Genomic DNA, 17,792 nt, shown 5'->3' with positions numbered 1-17,792 from the left:
TGAAGTAGTTTCGGCTGAGCCTGCCTATAGATATTTTAATAATGATTCACCAATCAACACAGTACAGGTCCACCCACAGAGGGGAACTCCCATTTTGTTCAGTGTATTTTAGTTCCTGGGTAAATTTAGACGAGGCACAGGTCATGAAGATGACAGCAAGGCACTCCAGCATGTAAAACACAGCGTACTATCATTACCCATAAGCCTCAAATCTCAGAACATTGTCAATGTTTTCAACAGCACACCTGATGTAAAAACCAAACATAACACAGAAAATTCAGCCATATGGTCTATTTGGGCAGAATATCTTTTCCCACTGACATAGCATCTGCAGTGTCTAAATCATCCTCTCTAAACAAAAGGGCTATAGACATCTTTTGAAAAGCTGTCACAGTAGGGCTGGATGAGCCACTGGCTCTGATATTATGGGTGCCGTTCACACTGATGGACGTACTCTGGGTACAGCCAGCAATTCTGAATACAGTCCAGAGGTAATAACAGCAGGATCACAGGGGCACCTCAGTCAGCAGCTGTGTACTTACGTACTAATCAAGGCCTGTTACCTTTGACACAAAATCCAGCCTACAGTTTGACAGGGCAGGAAAAACACATCTTATAAATTTGGACTGGACTTCTCTCTTGTAAGGTAGAAATGTTTCATTAAGTGAAATAATAAAGTATGAGTGAAACGTTTCTACCTTACAAGAGAGAAGTCCAGTTGCCATGACTCAACCACCAGACAGTTTCACCTGGATGACTGAGAATCTTCGCAGACATCTTACAAATTAAAATATTATTATTAAAAAACTATTAAAATGGCAGAATGAGTATTTGGAAACAAATGTCCTTGATAACATTTCTTGGCCTGGTATTATTAATATTCCTCATTGACATCCCAGCCAACCCCCCACCGCCATGTCCTGTAATGGCTTTCACAGAAAGCAGCATGCGCACAGTTTGTCCTCATCAGGAGAAGCTCTGCAGACAACCTGGCAAAGCAACTGGGCTGAGACTCAGCTGTCCAGCCCCCTGCTCTCACTAAGAGGTCGCTCTGCATCATACTGCCAGGGCCACGTGAAGAGCTGCCCACTTCCACACAGCTGAGCTGGCATCCGGTATTCAAATCTTGATGTCCTGAGACTCCATCATCTTGGCGAGTGTCTTCTTGACACGCAGCACGGTGAGGCGTGAGACAGGGTTGTGTGCCCAGCACTCGGACATCAGCTTCTGCATGGCTCTCAGGCACTAGGGGGATGTTGGGGCAGGAAATGCCACCTCAGGTTATATTCACCCAGATTCAAACAGACAATTCAAACCTGCCATTCTGTGGTGTGGATGAAACTTCCACTTTTTTAGCATGGGGGGGGGGGGGGGGTGTCTGCTTTGGAGCGCCAGCTTTATTTTAGCTTAATCTCCTCCATTGTCCTTTTTCCTCCTGTTGCTTAATGCTGCGTAATAAAGCTGTGTTTCAATGCGTAACTGTTTTTAACATTTTGATGTTTCTTTATTTATGTTGTGCTGTGGGGCAAACTGATATGGAAGGGCACTATATAAAAATAAAACCCCCAGTCGGCCCCTTAACACTCCTTTTTCGACTCTCCCCTTGGACTCTCACCTCATCGCTGTTCCACCTGTTGGACACAGTTGGCCTCAGGCACTTAACACACACCACCTCCCGCATGTCCTCGTAGGATGGGTCCAAAGGCACCATTTCATCGTAGGGCAGCTGGTACTCCTCTACTATGCCTGAGGAGGCCAAGAAGGCAGGTCAAAAGAGGCTCCAAGGGGAAGCATGAAACACTTCACAGAAAAGAAGTGTTACTGAAACACATCAATTAAATGCTGCACAGGTATAAAATAGATCAGGATTCAAACTGATGTTCTCTTTGCCTTGGTCAGCCATCTTGTTATCTTGTTACCCAAACAAAGGAATCTTTTGCTCTTGGAGGAATTCAGCAAATTGGCAGCATGTTGTTTCACTTGTAGTTTAGGGGGTTTATGTGCCGTACCTCCCGTGAGGCAGCGTCTGGTCATCTCCCACACGATCAGCCCAAAGCTGTAGATGTCGGCCATGATGTAGGCCTGGAACTGGTTCTTGTTCATGCTCTCATCGAGCACCTCGGGGGCCATGTAGCGCCAGGTGCCCACTCGCATACTCAGAGGCACATCCACCTCGTTGGTGTCACTGACAAGGGAACGAAACCAAATTCACACCTATTATATTTCTACCAAACCTACTTCATTTGTGCAAGTGAAAATTGTCAGCCAGGGGCCTTATCCACCCTCCTTAGGGCACTGACTCTGTGGATTCCAGGAGAAGTTCAGCCATGTTTTAATCTAGGGCTGCTGCGATTAGTCGACAATGTCGACACTAAAAATAGGTTGACATCGATATTTTAAATTGACGTATCGTTTTTGAAAATCATTTTAATATAAGAACATAAGAAATTTACAAATGAAAGGAGGGCATTTGGCCCATCAAGCTCATTTCAGGAGAACTCAACTGATAGCTCAGAATTGTTAAAATCTTATCTAGCTCTAATTTAAAGGAACCCAGGGTCTTAGCTTGCATTACACTATCAGGAAGACTATTCCATACTCTAACTACATGCTGTGAAAAGAAGTGCTTTCTCAAATTCATTTTAAAATGTTCTCCCGCTAATTTCCACCTATGGTCACAACTTCTAGTATTTAAACTAATATTGAAGTAGCTATTTGGCTGAACAGCACCCTGACCTGTTAGAATCTTATATACCTGGATCATGTCCCCCCCTTAGTCTCCTTTGCTCAAGGCTGAACAGATTCAGTTCAGCTAACCTCTCCTCATGAGACATTCCTCTAAGACCAGCAATTTCGTTCCACCTCATGGAAATGTGATGCGAATGACAATAAACTTCCTTGACCTTGAATCATTCTTGTAGCCCTATGTTGAACCTTTTCCAAGGCAGCAATGTCCTTTTTAAGGTAAGGTGACCAAACCTGCACATAATATAATCTTAGCATCACCTTCCTTGACTTAAACGCCACATACCTAGAGATGTAACCCAACATCCTATTGGGCTTTCTAATAGCTTCCCCACACTGGCGAGAGTGGGACGTCACATGAAAGCATCAACATACACACCCAGGTCTTTCTCATAATCAGCTACCTTTATTTCAGTGGAACCCATAAAATATCTGTACTTTATATTTCTGCTCCCTGCATGGATTACCTTATATTTGTCTACGTTAAATTTCATTGGCCAGGTATCAGCCCAGTCACCAATTAAATCAAGATCCCGCTGTAGCCTCTGTCCCGCTAGTTCGGTATGTGCTACACCACCCACCTTGGTGTTTGCAAATTTAACCAGTTTACTGTATATATTGTTGTCAATATTGTTAATGTAAATTAGGAATAAAAGGCGTTAAAGTTAAAGGTAGGCAAATAATATCCCTCATCGCTTTTATAATTATAGGTAAGATCAGGGCCCTGAGATGTATTTATCTTTAGCTTAGCTAGGCTTTGTAGCACATCAGTTTCAGTTATACATTTATTAGTCATAGACAATACTGGATTAGTAATAAAAGTCAGTATGTTACTCATGTCCTCTACTGTGAACATACATGCAAAACAATCATTAAACCCATTAACTATATCAATTTCATTTTCAATTACAAGACCTTTACTATCCTACAGATTAGTGATTTGAGCTTTTAGAGCTCTTTTGGAAGTTAAATTTAAATGTAATCCTTATAGCCTCCAATGGAATCTTCCTTTTCACATTCCTCAGCATATAATTTCTTTAACTCAACCTGTAGACTTAGATACTCCTGCATTATTCCAGCATCATTAGTTATTTTCCATTTGTGGAACAGAAGCCTTTTCCTCCTGACTTTACTCTTAATTTCACTATGATTGAAGTTTCCTAGATTTAGTTTTGCTGGAAGTCCTCTTGCGCTCACAATAATGTGCTTTTTAAAAATTCCCATGCCTCTTGAACAATTTTGTTATTAACTTCATCCAGTTTACAGTGTCTAGTTTCAGTCTTATACTATTAAAGTTAGCCATTGTATATTTTTCTTCTGAGCTTTGCTTTTCAGACACAAAAATTAACCACCTATTTAACCATGCATGTTATGATCAATACTGTCAAGTCGTTCTAAAACCTCACATTTTCCAATCCTGATTATTGCTGGTTGAAACTTATCCTGGTTATTAGAGAAAACAAGATCGAGAATGGCTTCTCCCCTGGTAGGGGTTTTAACAAACTGAGTAAAAAAGCAATCTCATGTTCATTTACAGTAGATCCATTTTATCACTCATAATTCTGACATCGTCATATAATATTTTGCTCTGCTCTGCAATTACGTTAGGTGCTCAATAACAAACACCGACCATTTGAATTTTTAGCATCTAGTTTTTAATTACGTTTATAATTTCTAAAACGCTTAAATTCTCAGCAAAACAAATGTTTTCGTTTAATATCACTACGTAATTGTCATGACCTGCGCGTACGATCCTCATGTGTGCCATGCCCCCTGATCAATCACGTGTGCTCCCCTGATTGTGCCCAGCTGTTTTCCATCAGTCTGATATGTTCTGTGTATTTAGTCCGTGTCTGAGTCCGTTTTCTCTAGGTAAGTCATTAATGTTAGTCTGTCGCTGCCCTACACTTCCCTGGTTTCCCCGTAAATAAACCCTTGTGTCCTGGATCTTCGCCTGCTTGGCTCGTCCTTACCCACTTCCTGCCTGCTCGCCGGACAGCGGTCGTAACAGTAATTATGGCAGTAGTTCAAATTACCACAAAACAAAAAGGTGGTTTTGCACTGTACGTGCAAAGTTTCAATGGTATGCCACAGCGGTAGCGCTGTGCACGAGCATCTGAAGAACACACTGGACAATGGACTGCCATAAATTGTAAAAGGCTTAATTTTAGCTGCTAAATACACTCATTATTAAAGCCATAAAATTGTTTGCCTGCTACCTTAGAATTTCCATTGAATAAATTTTGTGAAAATGTGAGCTTAATCTATGTTGATTGATGGTGCCAGTGTGTGCATTCGTGCACATTGGACTCGTTGGGACTATATAGTGGTGTTATCGTAAGCTAAATCTGAAACAAAAAAAATCATGAGCTAGAATAAAAATAAAAACTATTTACAAAAAGTGACACTTTAACCTCTAAAAATTATCGCCACACCACCAACATCTTTTTACGTTTATTTAACTACAGTGTCTCCTCTCAAAAGGTATCGTTGCCGAGTCGTCTGTTTCTTCATTCACCACTTCAGTGCTTATCGCTTCCATGATTTACCAAAACAGTGGCATACAGCTCCGCTAACCGAATTTAATAAGCATAGGGATATGCCGGATTTATACAGATTACCAACTTTTAGGCATCACAATATATGCATCTCATTACTATTTTAGGTAGACAATCTACTTATTGTGGGGTGAAAATAACGTGCTGAAAAGCCATCATCCGTTATCTAAAGCCCTGCAATGACATGCAGTTTGTTGTGGTCAAAATAAAATGAACTTAAACGGTTAATCGCCAAACTCTGGACTTTGTCATACATATTATATTAACTCACTATTCCAATTTTAAATCATGAGCCAATAATTAAGGCAGGAGACATGCAATCAACACTCAGAAGCTGGCATAAGAATCTCCACACTGGCTGAACCTGACCACCAGCCCTGGGCCATACCTGTTGAACTTGACAGCCAGCCCCAGGTCGGCGATGCAGCATGTGCCATTCTTCTTCACAAGGATGTTCTTACTCTTGAGGTCACGATGGGCAATGGCCGGCTTGCCCTGTGTGCCGTAGATCTCTGTGTGCAGGTGGCAGACTCCACAGGCTGCTGAGTAGGCCAGTCGTAGCAGTCCCTCTGTGTCCAGCGTGCTGAACTTCAAGTAGTCCTGCAGAGAGCCATTCTCATGGTAATCCGTGATGAGGAAAAGCTGCGTAAAGGAGCCAGTGCCCTTGATGTCAGCCGCGATGAAGCCTGCGGGCCGAGGCATGAGACATGCGTATGATCAGGCACAGAGGATACATATATTTAGCAACTAACAGCAGAAGAAACTTTGCATACATTGTTTGGAAGATATGTTTTCACTGTCCCCCCCACCTCTGGTTAAGGACATATATACTATACACCCAATGGCAGAAGTTTTGCATACATTGTTTGGCAGGTATGTCTTTATTGTCCACCCCCATAGTTTCTGTGAGACACACCCAGAATGTTCTCATGTCTCATGAGGACTGTCTGGTAGATCTCTGTCTCCCGGAACCAGCTGGCCTCCTCGCGTGTGAAGAAGACCTTCACAGCCACCTTCTCTCCACGCCAGCGACCCAACCACACCTCACCATAGCGGCCCTTGCCAATCTGCCGCACCATCTGGATCTGCTTGGCGATGGTGCGCTGCACCTGCAGCGGGTGGAGTGAAGACGGAGCAGACTCAGATGATCACACTTTGGCGTTCCAACAGATACACAGCCACCTTGTGTTGTCCTCTCTCACCAGTAGGGGGAGCCCTGAGCCACTGCCGGAGCTCTGCGAATGATGGATCAGGTCCTTCAGAGACTCTCCCACAGGAATGAAAACCTCATCCTTCTCCAGGTCCCCGTGATAGCACTGCCTCTCTGTCTGGCCCTTGTACCTGGCCAAAAGTGACAGATGCTCAAATTCCACAGGGATCAATCAAGGGGCCTAAGAGGGCCACCCGAACATGTGACTACGACTATAATGTTAAGACCATCACCTGTAGTAACAGATGACCATGATGGCAACCAGAGCACAGCAGCAAACTGTCAGTGATATGAGGAAGACCAGCCAATGCACACTGTCCGGACCTGCAGCATGGAAAAGCACAGTGTTATCACTGGAAGATGGCAAACACAGCGCTGACAAGCAGAGGGAGCCAGGCCCGCACAATGTTCACAGCTCACCTTCCTCCATGAGGGGTGGCAGCGTGGGCTGCAGATCCTGATTGCAGAAGTCCGTCTGGCAGCACTCGATGGTGCGGCGCGTCTGAGCTCGGGGGGAATCCTGCATAGTGATGGGAGAAGGTTCACAACCCAGGGGACAGGGACATTATCCAGAGACAGGATGAGCAACGAATAGCCCGTACCTTCTCAGAAAGCCCTGCACCCCTGGAAGGCCCTACCAATTGCCACCCCACCCCATACCTTGCATTGGAAGTGGGAGCCCTCATACTTCATGCATCCTGAGCTCAGGACGACCTCACCCTGCTCATCCACCTCAATGATGGCAAAGCACTGACCATTGGTCCTGCAGACAAGGAGAAAGGCACACAGTGAAAGGAGGCTCAGTGCAAGCAATACATCAGAAGTTTATAAAGTTTTTTTTATTCAATCTCAAGGGCATAACTATGGTACAGACATTGGGGGAGGGGGGGGGGGGAGATGTCCAAATGAGAGCCCTCCCCCAGCATTTTTAAAAATGCATTTTCCACAATTCTATAATGGCTGTGCAGTCAGAGGGGAGGCAAAGCTTCATCATTCTTAGTCCAATGAAAATAGCTTTAAATAATAATAATACTAGTAATAGTAATAATAGTAAAGACACTTTTCCAGTGAACTGTTAAATGTCATTTCTGTATGATTCCCATCATTTTCATTTTAATACTGAAAATTGCAAAATGTGTGGCGCTCAGCCGCAAACACGGGGAGAGACGAGAGTCACAGCAGCAACAAGTTCAGGTGTTCCTCTGATTGCGCAATTGCTCAATAACTGGTTGGACCATGGGCAGTAAGCATATCATATGTTTGTAAACCCCATCATTATATGTCCAAACCTTCCATAGTCTAGGTAACTTTATATAAATACGTGTACAGTATATAAATATTTTAGCTCACTGGTCTAATCATAAAACTGCAATGAAGAAGCAGCAGGAGAGGCAGCTATTGCATCTGCCTCATTGGAGGAGGGGCGGGGGGTGTCCTGAACGGCATTGAAATTCATCTTCACCTTTTTAGCCCACAAACTAATATTTACAGGACTAAAACCACTAACAAACATGTCAACTAAATACTACATGGTATCTTACTCTGTCATTAGCTATAGTTGTAATATATAAGAAAACAACACATTTACCAGGGGTGCTACACTAAAGCAGTATAACTGGTTCACGAGTAAGCTGATACCATCAAGTCAGGAAGAACTGCATCCCTGGTACCTACAGTACTGCAGAAAAACGGGAACCATCACGTTTTAAAAATTTTGCCATCGACTTGGTACCAAGTATCTGTTCTTGTGACAACCCTACCGTAGTCACTTATTGTGTATGTGGGCTACTAATTCGCATTATAGTCCACAAAAAAATGTAACAAAAACAAACCTTCACAGTGCAACATTGGTAACAATATCACAAAATGATGCCACTTAGCATGTTAACACACTTTATCAATGACGAGTGGGATTCTGGTGGCGTCTGCAAGGTTTTATATGGTTTTTAGGTAGTTAGCTTGCTAGTTTTAGACCAAAACTCTAAAATGCAACTTTAATGCTGTTTAGCTATCTATATACTGTAGTAAGTGTATAAAAACAATGTACAGTAGAAACAGTTATCTGAAACATTACATATTGCCTTTTAATACTAAGCTAATGTTACTTATTTAGGTATCTAGTTACTTATCGTCTGAAAAAAAGCTCTGATTAACAAATTCCTTTTCTATGTCATTGACAACTGAAGTAACATATATATGATTCAGCATATATATGCTGATTTCCAAACCAAACTGGACGAACGAGGGATGTCCAACCTGCAGCACATCCAGATAGATGACTGTGGATGCGTGTGTGTGTGTGTGTGTGGGGGGGGGGGGTGTCATGGGCAGGCCACTCACTCGCAGGTATTGTTCTTGGCATCCTCTGGACAGTGACCAGAGCAGTGACAGCTCAGGAACCGAGCAGCATCCTCAGGGGCCACGGTGGCATCATCACCAGCTTTCCTGCTGTCAGAGCCGGGCTTTACTCCGGTCCCGTGCAGCATGTGATCCGGGTTTTGCCCACCTGAGCATGGGTAAGTAGAAGAAGGGTTAGCAGTCACATGATTCCCACAGGTGGACAGCGTCCACTGTCCACTGTCCACGGAGACTGAGTTATAGCACATGGACCCTAACTGCCCCTGATGACACCCAATCACAGAGGTACAAACAAACAGGACCATGAAAGTGCCAGGGGTACAGAGCAAGTTGAGAGCACCCCCCCCCCATCCCTGACAGAGCCCCCTGAGCAGGGGGAGAGAGAGAGTTTTACAAAATGCAACATCTCATTCACAGCGATTGGGATCTGAGCAGCTGAACTCATGACTTTCATTTATGTGTGTATTCCCAGCTTTGTCTTTGTGCCCTGTCTGCATTTCTTTCATTTCCTCCAGCCTGAAATGGGAGGTGGCTGTGTGCAGTTCAGACACACATGTTTTCTCCCTTCTGCACTGATTACTTACTTGACAATCTGGGCTTAATTCTTTAATCCAGCAGAAAAGGCTGGTTCTTATAAAGAGAGGAATCTATTAATACTCAGTCCGCCTCTGGACGGGCAGCACTGTACAGTGCATGGGTGCGTGTGTATCAGGTGGGAAAATTCAAGGAGTGTGCAGAAGACTGGCTAAAACCATGTGCCAATAATGAAGGAGATATAATCAACAAGCATGTTAACATTCTGGACAAAACATATACTTATGCAGCGTGAATTACGGATTTCATCTGGCTTGTTATTGGCGCTCCATTGACAAGAAATGTGCAAATAAGTCCCCCAAAAAGGCCCCTATCTCCAGTCAAAGGTCGCATGCATCGCTTGACATGACACTCACACTTTCAGACAAATCTATATTATTCCATTATAAACCAAAAATGGTTCACTAAGGACACAGCTCCTAAATCTATCATGGAGTCACTCCACTGTATTTATAAGTCAGGCACTTGCACAGCTACTGGACAGTAGCTGTCCAGGACTGGAGTTGGAGATCCCTGCTGTACACATTGCATGACATATTAATGAAAACAAGAGATTTTAAGAATCACTTATTGTCACACATTTTCTGAATAATCTTAATTCCTGTCTAGCCATCCAGAGAGCTAACACTTTGGGGATCCACAGATAGATGCTGTAGACCCCAAATTTGTATTTTTTTAATCATCTTAGCCCATGTTTTCTCCAGAACCCTAGTTTTGAGCATGGGGAACTTTTTTCTCCTAAAATCTTTATAGACTTTATAGACCTTATTTATCAAGCAAAAAGTAGTGCGAAAGCTGATAGAACAAAACCTTATTTCTAGGGCACTTTTTTGGCTTTAGAAGACATTCTAACAAGGATAGCATATCATGAGAACCAGACCTTGAGGCAAGGACATCCCTTCATGTAAAATGAGCTTTTCAAAGTCTGTTATCAAATATTTTATCAGTGCTCATTGGATTTATTTTGGTGGAATATAATATAATACAGTGGGATTAGGTGTGAAGTCCTCAAAAAGAGCCCGTGTGTGTGTGACTTTGCAATCACATCTTCATTCCAGCCTTTGTTCAGAAAGGATCATGTGATTGTGAACCAAACAGAAATCTTTGAAAATAAAGGAAACTACAGTAGAGGGAAGAAATGGGAAAAATAAGGAAATAAGTTTCAAATTTTTCTAAAATGGCCAACCCAACAGCAGGATGGTTGTGTGTCAGGAACGGAGAACATGGAATGGATAAGAGCCTGCTTGTGCTACATTGTGTTTTAATGGATGTGTTTTCTCACAGATTAACACTCAAGGAGCAAATACATCATAGTGTTTTCTGGTAAGCTCCCGTTTTGTGTGTGATAAATATGCAGCCTTTGTACTAGCAGCACATACATCCTAGAACAATATTACGCAATACACCAGGCCAATGGCCTCAGTACCGCCACACTGCTAACTGCTTCTCTGCAGCATTTCTGCAACCAGTGTCAGGTGGGGGAGAGGTCAGAGGTCGGGAGGCCCTTTCCAGGGGAGAGCCGGAGGAATGACTTTTCTTTGAAACCCAAGCCACTGCGGATCCCAGTCTCCCTTGAGCACAATGTGCCATGTGTTGCATTTGCAGCGATATGGGCCCTTCCTCCGCACGTGGGGCGTCCTCACCTTGCAGGCCCAGGCATGTCTGTGAGCAGCAAACCGCTTGCAGCCCCATGCTTTTACCCCCCCCCCCCCCCCCCCGCACTTCCTGCTCACCACATTCCTCCTCCAGATCCCATTACCAGCGCTTGACCCCGTTTTTAACTTGTACCTTAGTGATCTTCAGAAATCCATGCTGTTTCCTTAACAGCAATCCTATTCAAACATTTTTAAAAGGCCGTCTGGCTAGAATAAGAGCCTTTTGTTGCTCTCCTGTTCATGTTACTCTCACTGGAGAAGAAATGAAGTTATGCTACCCCAACCTAAACCGACCCCCCCCCCCCCCCCCACGCCAAGTGCAAGGACAAATCAGCAGCGTAACAAAGACAGGGAGCATACAGGAGGAAAAATCATAATCTGTGTGCCTCCCTGATGAGAAAAGCCCCCCCCCCCCCCAGCCTCAGGTCACACTCTCCCACAGAGGAAACATGTTTGTTACACAGACTAGAGGTGGTGGTGGGGGGGGGGGTTATCAGCATATCATCAGGAATAACAGAATCACCTTAAAATAAGAAGATAAGCAAGCGCTCCCCCCCCCCCTCCAAAAAAAAAGTTGATATTACCAATGCAAACTGAAATGGTTAGATGGCTCTGAGTTTAAAAACATCACCAGGATCATGACCTGTCAGATGAGCCTCCAGTCTTCTTGCAGTCACACGGCTGTTCCATGTGGTCAGGTCTCTGCTGCTGTGTGGCCCCTTATTGGTGTGGTGCCCAAGGCCCTGCACACTCTGTGGGCCTGAAGCAGTCCACCTCTGTCCCCTACACACAAATGCACTGACAAACAACCGGCTGACTTTGAGGGGAGTCTTTATGACTCAGCATTCAGCATTTATTTTGGCATGAATCAAAGCAAGCACTCTCAGCAATGAGTACGTAGAAGTAACAGAAGGAGCCGGTATACAGAATACACATTGAGCACAGCAGAGGTCACAATGTTGGCACACACCAGCACCATACAGCGGTGTTGTGTGCCTTTAGATAACACCAACATACAGCACATACGAACTGTACAGCACTGTAAAGCTGTCCAATTCATTGCTCAACTAAAGGGCACTTTCCCACCACACCAGGTACCATACTTTTGGTACTTCAAGAAGGTAGCAGTAGGACTGGACAACGTGCAGTATCAATACCAACATTGCATGCACATACTGTATAATTATTACATTATTACGTCAGCTAGATTAAGATCAGGCTTTTTCTTTCTTTCAATTTTCGTACAGATATTATAGTGCAGGGAGTTAGTCTCAACTTACTTTATTATAAGTAAAAAACTTAGCAAGTCTTGCAATTTTAATCTTTTCAAGATTATCTAGTATATGTTTAAAAACAGCGTAAATTTTACCTGTGCTGCTTTTGCATGAGACAATCATAATCATTTTCATCCTTGCTGATTAAATCAGTCCTAGACAGGTTTGTGAGCAACACCTTTTTGGTTTCATAAATACCGCAATATTTATTACAGCAAACTCACATTGCAATATATGAAAAATTTCCAATACCGTGCTGTCATAGTATTTTATACAAAATACTTTATTTCAAGTTATACTATTCTGTTCTTATTGTATGTGTTCTTCCGACCAGATCTCAATTAAAGCTTGTGTCACTTCATTTGTCCATGCATCCATCATTATTAAGGGTCCAAAGCACGAAGTGCTTATGGACCATTATTAATTTTATTTTTTTTACGTCTATGACATAATTGGTCAACTGGAAAAAGCCCAGTATGAACTAGCTGAAAGGCACCATATCGTCACCTATTGTAGCAGACACGGACATACTTCGGTCAATAAATCAATTCCCCTTCCGTGCATGTACAGTATTTTGGGTCAAGGATAGTAGTCCTATTAAATGGCATAGTTGGGCTATAACTGTAGCTCGACTTGGTTGTGCCTGTAAACATACAGTGTGACAGCTGCCATCACAGTGATGGAGCCCCTGACTTTATACCCTGTGGGCAATAAATCTGTCAGTCGTGGAGGTACTACATCCCAACAAAGAGCAGCAAGCTGCATAAATACCCCAACAGTCAGGGCAAGAGGCCAATGATCCATCAATCAGGTAGAGGTTACAGGTATCACATCCATCAGAGAGACTGCTGGGTGACACATCAGAGAGGGTTATGGGTAACGTATCAGAAAGGGTTAGGGGTAACACATCCGTCAGTGACACTGCTGGGCTGCACACTGTCCCATGGTGTCTCTAGCAGAAAGGGAAGTACAGATGTATTAGTGCTGCATGCCTGTGGCTTGATCATATACCACTAACAATTACTGTGGGATTAATCAGCCCTGGAGTCATGCCCCCATTGTTTAAGAATGGCAGCAAATGCAGAGCAGCATTCTGACTACTGGAGGGTGGGGGAGCTACTCATCCACAGGTGTGTTTAATTTTGCTGCCCGTCACAGCGGAGCCTGAGGTTTGGCAGCACAGTGCCCGCAGTTCTCTTTCTGTCTGTAAGCAGCGGCACACTTCACTCTTAAAGTACCAGTAGACCACAGATACTGTGCTCTTAAATGCCCATTGCTATGCCACAAACAGACACTTCACTTATAAAAGGTCAGCATATTGCTGCCGACAAACAATTCATTCTTAAAAGGCCAGAACCAAACCACTGACACAGCAGCCCATGAGTAGAACAAGCTTGTTATTGATTTAGCTAGATGAAAAACACAAAATTTACAGGTCAAAAAAAAAAACAAATGCCACACTTTGTCCTGGCTCTTCAAATGCTCCAGTTTCACCAGCTCATCATTTCCTGCTGTAAGGCAAATGAATATGGCATGAAAGAAAAAGAAAAGACGGAAACTCAACGCCACCGGAGGACTTTGGTGTCATTCCGCGGTCACAGCCAATGGACCGCAGCCAGGTCCCATGCGAACAGACAGAAATGAGCTGCATGTCTAAAGCGTGACACGGGCACTAATTGAACCATAATTTCCAACTCTCTGACTATAGCTTGTTAAACGTACAGACTTACAAAAATTACAGACTAATAAAAAGTTTCTGTTATTAAAATTGGACCTCAACTGCCCCCCAGACACCTTCAGTGCCAAGAGCCACACGTGGTTGTAAAAATTATTATAGCCCCCACCACCCATCCACCCTGAGCTCCTGGCACCTTCCCACCTCTCTGTCACACATCAGCAAACTTGCCCAGACAATAACCAGCCCACAGATAACTGAGCCCCCCTTCCAAATGTTTCTGGAGAACAATGCCTGTTAGGAGTATCAGCCCCTGGCAACCACTCTACCACAGTGCTATACAGGAAGCGGTTAATGTGTCACATGGTGTTGCGCGGCCTCAATACTGCCCGACAGCTTCCTGCAGTGCACAAGTGGTGGTGCGACCCATGCTGTGCCAAAATGAATAACGAAAGTCTCAACGGAGAGGCGAAGACACTTCACCTCTGTGTGAGCAGAGCAAATTAAAACATACAGCAAGTTTTGAAAGACTGCCTGAACCTTCACTCTACGAGTGTGTTTGAACATTGACCATTGTGTGGCTCAGAACCCGAATGCAAACAATACCAGGATATCTACTGAAACTTCACACAAAATGATCCACATGTGTAGAAAACTGACTTTATCTGCTGAAATCAGGATGCAGACAGACCCCAGGCTTTACAGTGGGTTCTTTCAATGTAGCATATTATCTTGAATCCAGAAGGTCACTTCTGTCTCAGATAGGTCAGTGCATATTCCAAGAAAAATGCTAAATTTCCCCAACTGGCTGTCCCCACTTGGGGACAGCGTGTGGCTCAGTGGGCTAAGCCTCTGTGGCTGTGATTGGAAGGTCATTGGTTCACATCTGTGGGTTCTTGAGCAAGACCGCTTATCCCCCAGCTCCCTGGGTGCTGCTGTGGCCCACTTGCTCTCACCTACAGAGAGTAAGAGTTGGTGGGGGGGGGGGGTTATTTCCTCATGGGGATCATATTAATTTCAATTCTGCAGGTTCAGCACATACACAATTATAAGTGCTGAGCTTAACCTTAAAACAGAGCAGAAGTTATGCATTTATTTATAATCTATGCAATACTTGTGCACACACGCCATTTCTTGTTTAATTCCCGCATGTTCCTTCTGCCATCTGGAACAAATAAGAATATAAAGAAAGCTTTGGGCACCTTTAAGGGCAACTATTCATTAAAATGCATGTGAATATTAAGCCCTCCTTTTCTTGTAAGAAAAAGAGAATAGATTTTACATTTGGTATGTTTAGTTAAGCCCAGTTACACAGTGCTCGATTCAATAAAAATCGAAATATGTAGAACATTTGTTCACAAAACATCTTCACATTGGTAACACTTAAGTACAAGGCAAGGTGTACAAGAACCATTGAAACACTTCAATTTCGCAACATTTTCATTATTCTGTTATAATGTTTGATCTTTAAAGCACCCCTTACAGTATTTACAAGTCTAGTACAGTACTAGACTTCAATTGATGACTAAATCTTGTGCGATAACAGAAAGGATTCTGATCTGTTTCACCTGCCTTGTCTGTGATGGATGATGGTAAGGTATGTTGTTCTGCAGTACTGGATGTCTCTGCAGTATGGTTGTCAACTGAACTTTTATCAGTGTGGGTCTACTTTGTGCTGATCAAGCGATGACGGTTTCCGCAGTATTCCACACCTTCAGTACGAACATTGGTCTGTCAGCAGGTTTAAGGATAACAGCAAGTTTTCAGCACCCATGCTCCTTAACCCTGATGTTTTCACCTTCCTGCAGAGGGCTTAGAGGTCTTATTGTCCTGTTATAGTACTTCCTTTAATCATGTTGTTTTTGCACTCGTTTTGTGTTTATTTTACTGTGGATGACAACAGTTGGCTAATGTTACTCGTGGGTATCTGGCAGGATGGAACGTAGGTGATGACTCATCAGCAACTGTGCAGGGGACTTAATGTTATCTACAGGAGTAAGAGACTCAAGTAAGGATCTATGCTTTTTCCAACATTGTTTTTGCAATTTAGTTCCGCCCCGATGCGCGCGCCACACACAGGTGAACACACTCCCAACAGCGGACAGAGAGCGCGCGTCGGAAAATATGTCGCGTCAACCACCTGAAAAGCAGATAAAAATATCTGCTCCCGTCAGCAGTGTAAACTTCTCAACCACGAACAGGGTAGTACATACGTTTCACAATGGGATTTTCTGCTTTAAACCATCACTACTTTAAGCTATCAGCTATGACTTTTAAAGCCTAACAGTTAATGTATTTGCAGGTAAAGAAACATCCGCAATAGGCTGCAAGGAGAGCATCTCGCAGCCTGCATGCGGATCTCAGTAAATGGGCCAGACGTTTCTGACTTCCCATATCAAGAGGCTCTAGAAATGTTTTTCCAGAAGTCCAGAAAGATACACTGCAGTGACAAAAGCTGCACACTTTGTGGATAATTGTCAAAAAAGAAATGTTCTGATGTTTAGTTCACTCTTTATAATGACTGCTGTCATTAAAAGAAACACAAGAACACCATGAATCCTGTCGGTGTCCGTCTGCCGCCCCCCCCCCCCCCCAAAAAAAAGCTGTAAACCTAGGGGGAAACACTGATCTCTCCCCTTTTCGCCAATCCAAAGCAGAAGGTAACTGCAGTTTTCATCTGCCCCTTTAGTCTTCAGCAGACCTGAGAAGATCAGTTCTGCATGCTGCTTAATCTTGTGCCATACTTCTTGTAAATTGTCCCAATCCATCTGAGGCAAAGGAACTGTGGCAGCATGCATTATTTCAAATAAACTGTATTCTGACACCATGTGTTGTTTTTGGTTTATGAGAAATCAATTAGTTGAACTACCACTACATATACAACTCTATGTATTTATTTATAACCAATGCAACACCTTTGTACATGCCATTTCTTGTTCAACTCCTGCAAGGTCCTTCCACCATTCGGAACCAATAAGGATATAAAGAGAATTTCATGCACCTGTAAGGGTAATTATTCATTATAACGCATGTGAATATTACAACTCTGACCTCACATCTTTATTAAGCTGAAAGTGAACTGCTTTCAGTGTGTCGGTTGAGGAGAATGTACTGAAGACATTGCTTGTCGTGGGATCCGGAGACACTGCCAAAGCAGGTGTAGGCCTATCTGTAGAGGTTGTACCTGCAGGACTGGCAAACAACTGAATGGGGACAGTTGTCCGATTTTCGACAAAATGCTTGTGCTTCTCTCTCCTGATATGTGAGTTGATGGCTTTAGAGCCCATTGTTGCCAGTTTGATTACTTTTTTTACAAAGGTCGAATTGTGCATTAGTCGTCTTTTTAAACCAGTCACAGTACTTTTTTTGAAGCATTGACATTAATAACAATTAATAACTAATTAATATTGTATTATTTAATCAAATCATACATAACTTTTTCCTGTCACTGTTAGATATCTTTAATTTCTTTTTTATATGATGTTAGACTGTTTACTTATTGGTTGTAACTAAATTAAAAATATTCTTGCAATTCTGAATGCTTTTCAAACATGTTGCATTAATTAATTAACTATTAAATATCTCAGAAACTAGAGCCAATCTGGCAAAACCAAAGTCATATTCTTAATCAGCACCACAAACTTAATATAAAACCATTCAGACATCGTTGGCACCAAAATCACTGTATACCAGTGTTATTATTATGTAGTGCTTTTCTCTGCA

General features: G+C 43.0%; 1 protein-coding gene across 3 annotated transcripts in view; it reads right to left on the bottom strand.

The window, feature by feature from the left end:
* Positions 1–17,792, bottom strand: part of LOC111839639 (bone morphogenetic protein receptor type-1A-like) — a 45,873-nt gene continuing 28,081 nt past the window's right edge. For all 3 annotated transcript variants that reach the window (XM_072709780.1, XM_023803721.2, XM_023803747.2), the window contains 10 exons: positions 8,854–9,019; positions 7,174–7,276; positions 6,934–7,033; positions 6,747–6,837; positions 6,506–6,644; positions 6,220–6,412; positions 5,692–5,989; positions 2,010–2,185; positions 1,616–1,746; positions 1–1,245 (listed from right to left, as the gene is read on the bottom strand). In XM_072709780.1, the coding sequence (XP_072565881.1) occupies positions 1,120–1,245; positions 1,616–1,746; positions 2,010–2,185; positions 5,692–5,989; positions 6,220–6,412; positions 6,506–6,644; positions 6,747–6,837; positions 6,934–7,033; positions 7,174–7,276; positions 8,854–8,999 (1,503 nt within the window). In that variant the 5' untranslated portion in view covers positions 9,000–9,019 and the 3' untranslated portion in view covers positions 1–1,119. The remainder of the gene's footprint in view (positions 1,246–1,615; positions 1,747–2,009; positions 2,186–5,691; positions 5,990–6,219; positions 6,413–6,505; positions 6,645–6,746; positions 6,838–6,933; positions 7,034–7,173; positions 7,277–8,853; positions 9,020–17,792) is intronic.

This window comes from Paramormyrops kingsleyae, chromosome 3, assembly GCF_048594095.1.
Source record: "Paramormyrops kingsleyae isolate MSU_618 chromosome 3, PKINGS_0.4, whole genome shotgun sequence".
NCBI lineage: Eukaryota > Metazoa > Chordata > Actinopteri > Osteoglossiformes > Mormyridae > Paramormyrops > Paramormyrops kingsleyae.
Note: the sequence above shows the minus strand (reverse complement) of the source record. Positions and strands in the feature narration are given on the sequence as shown.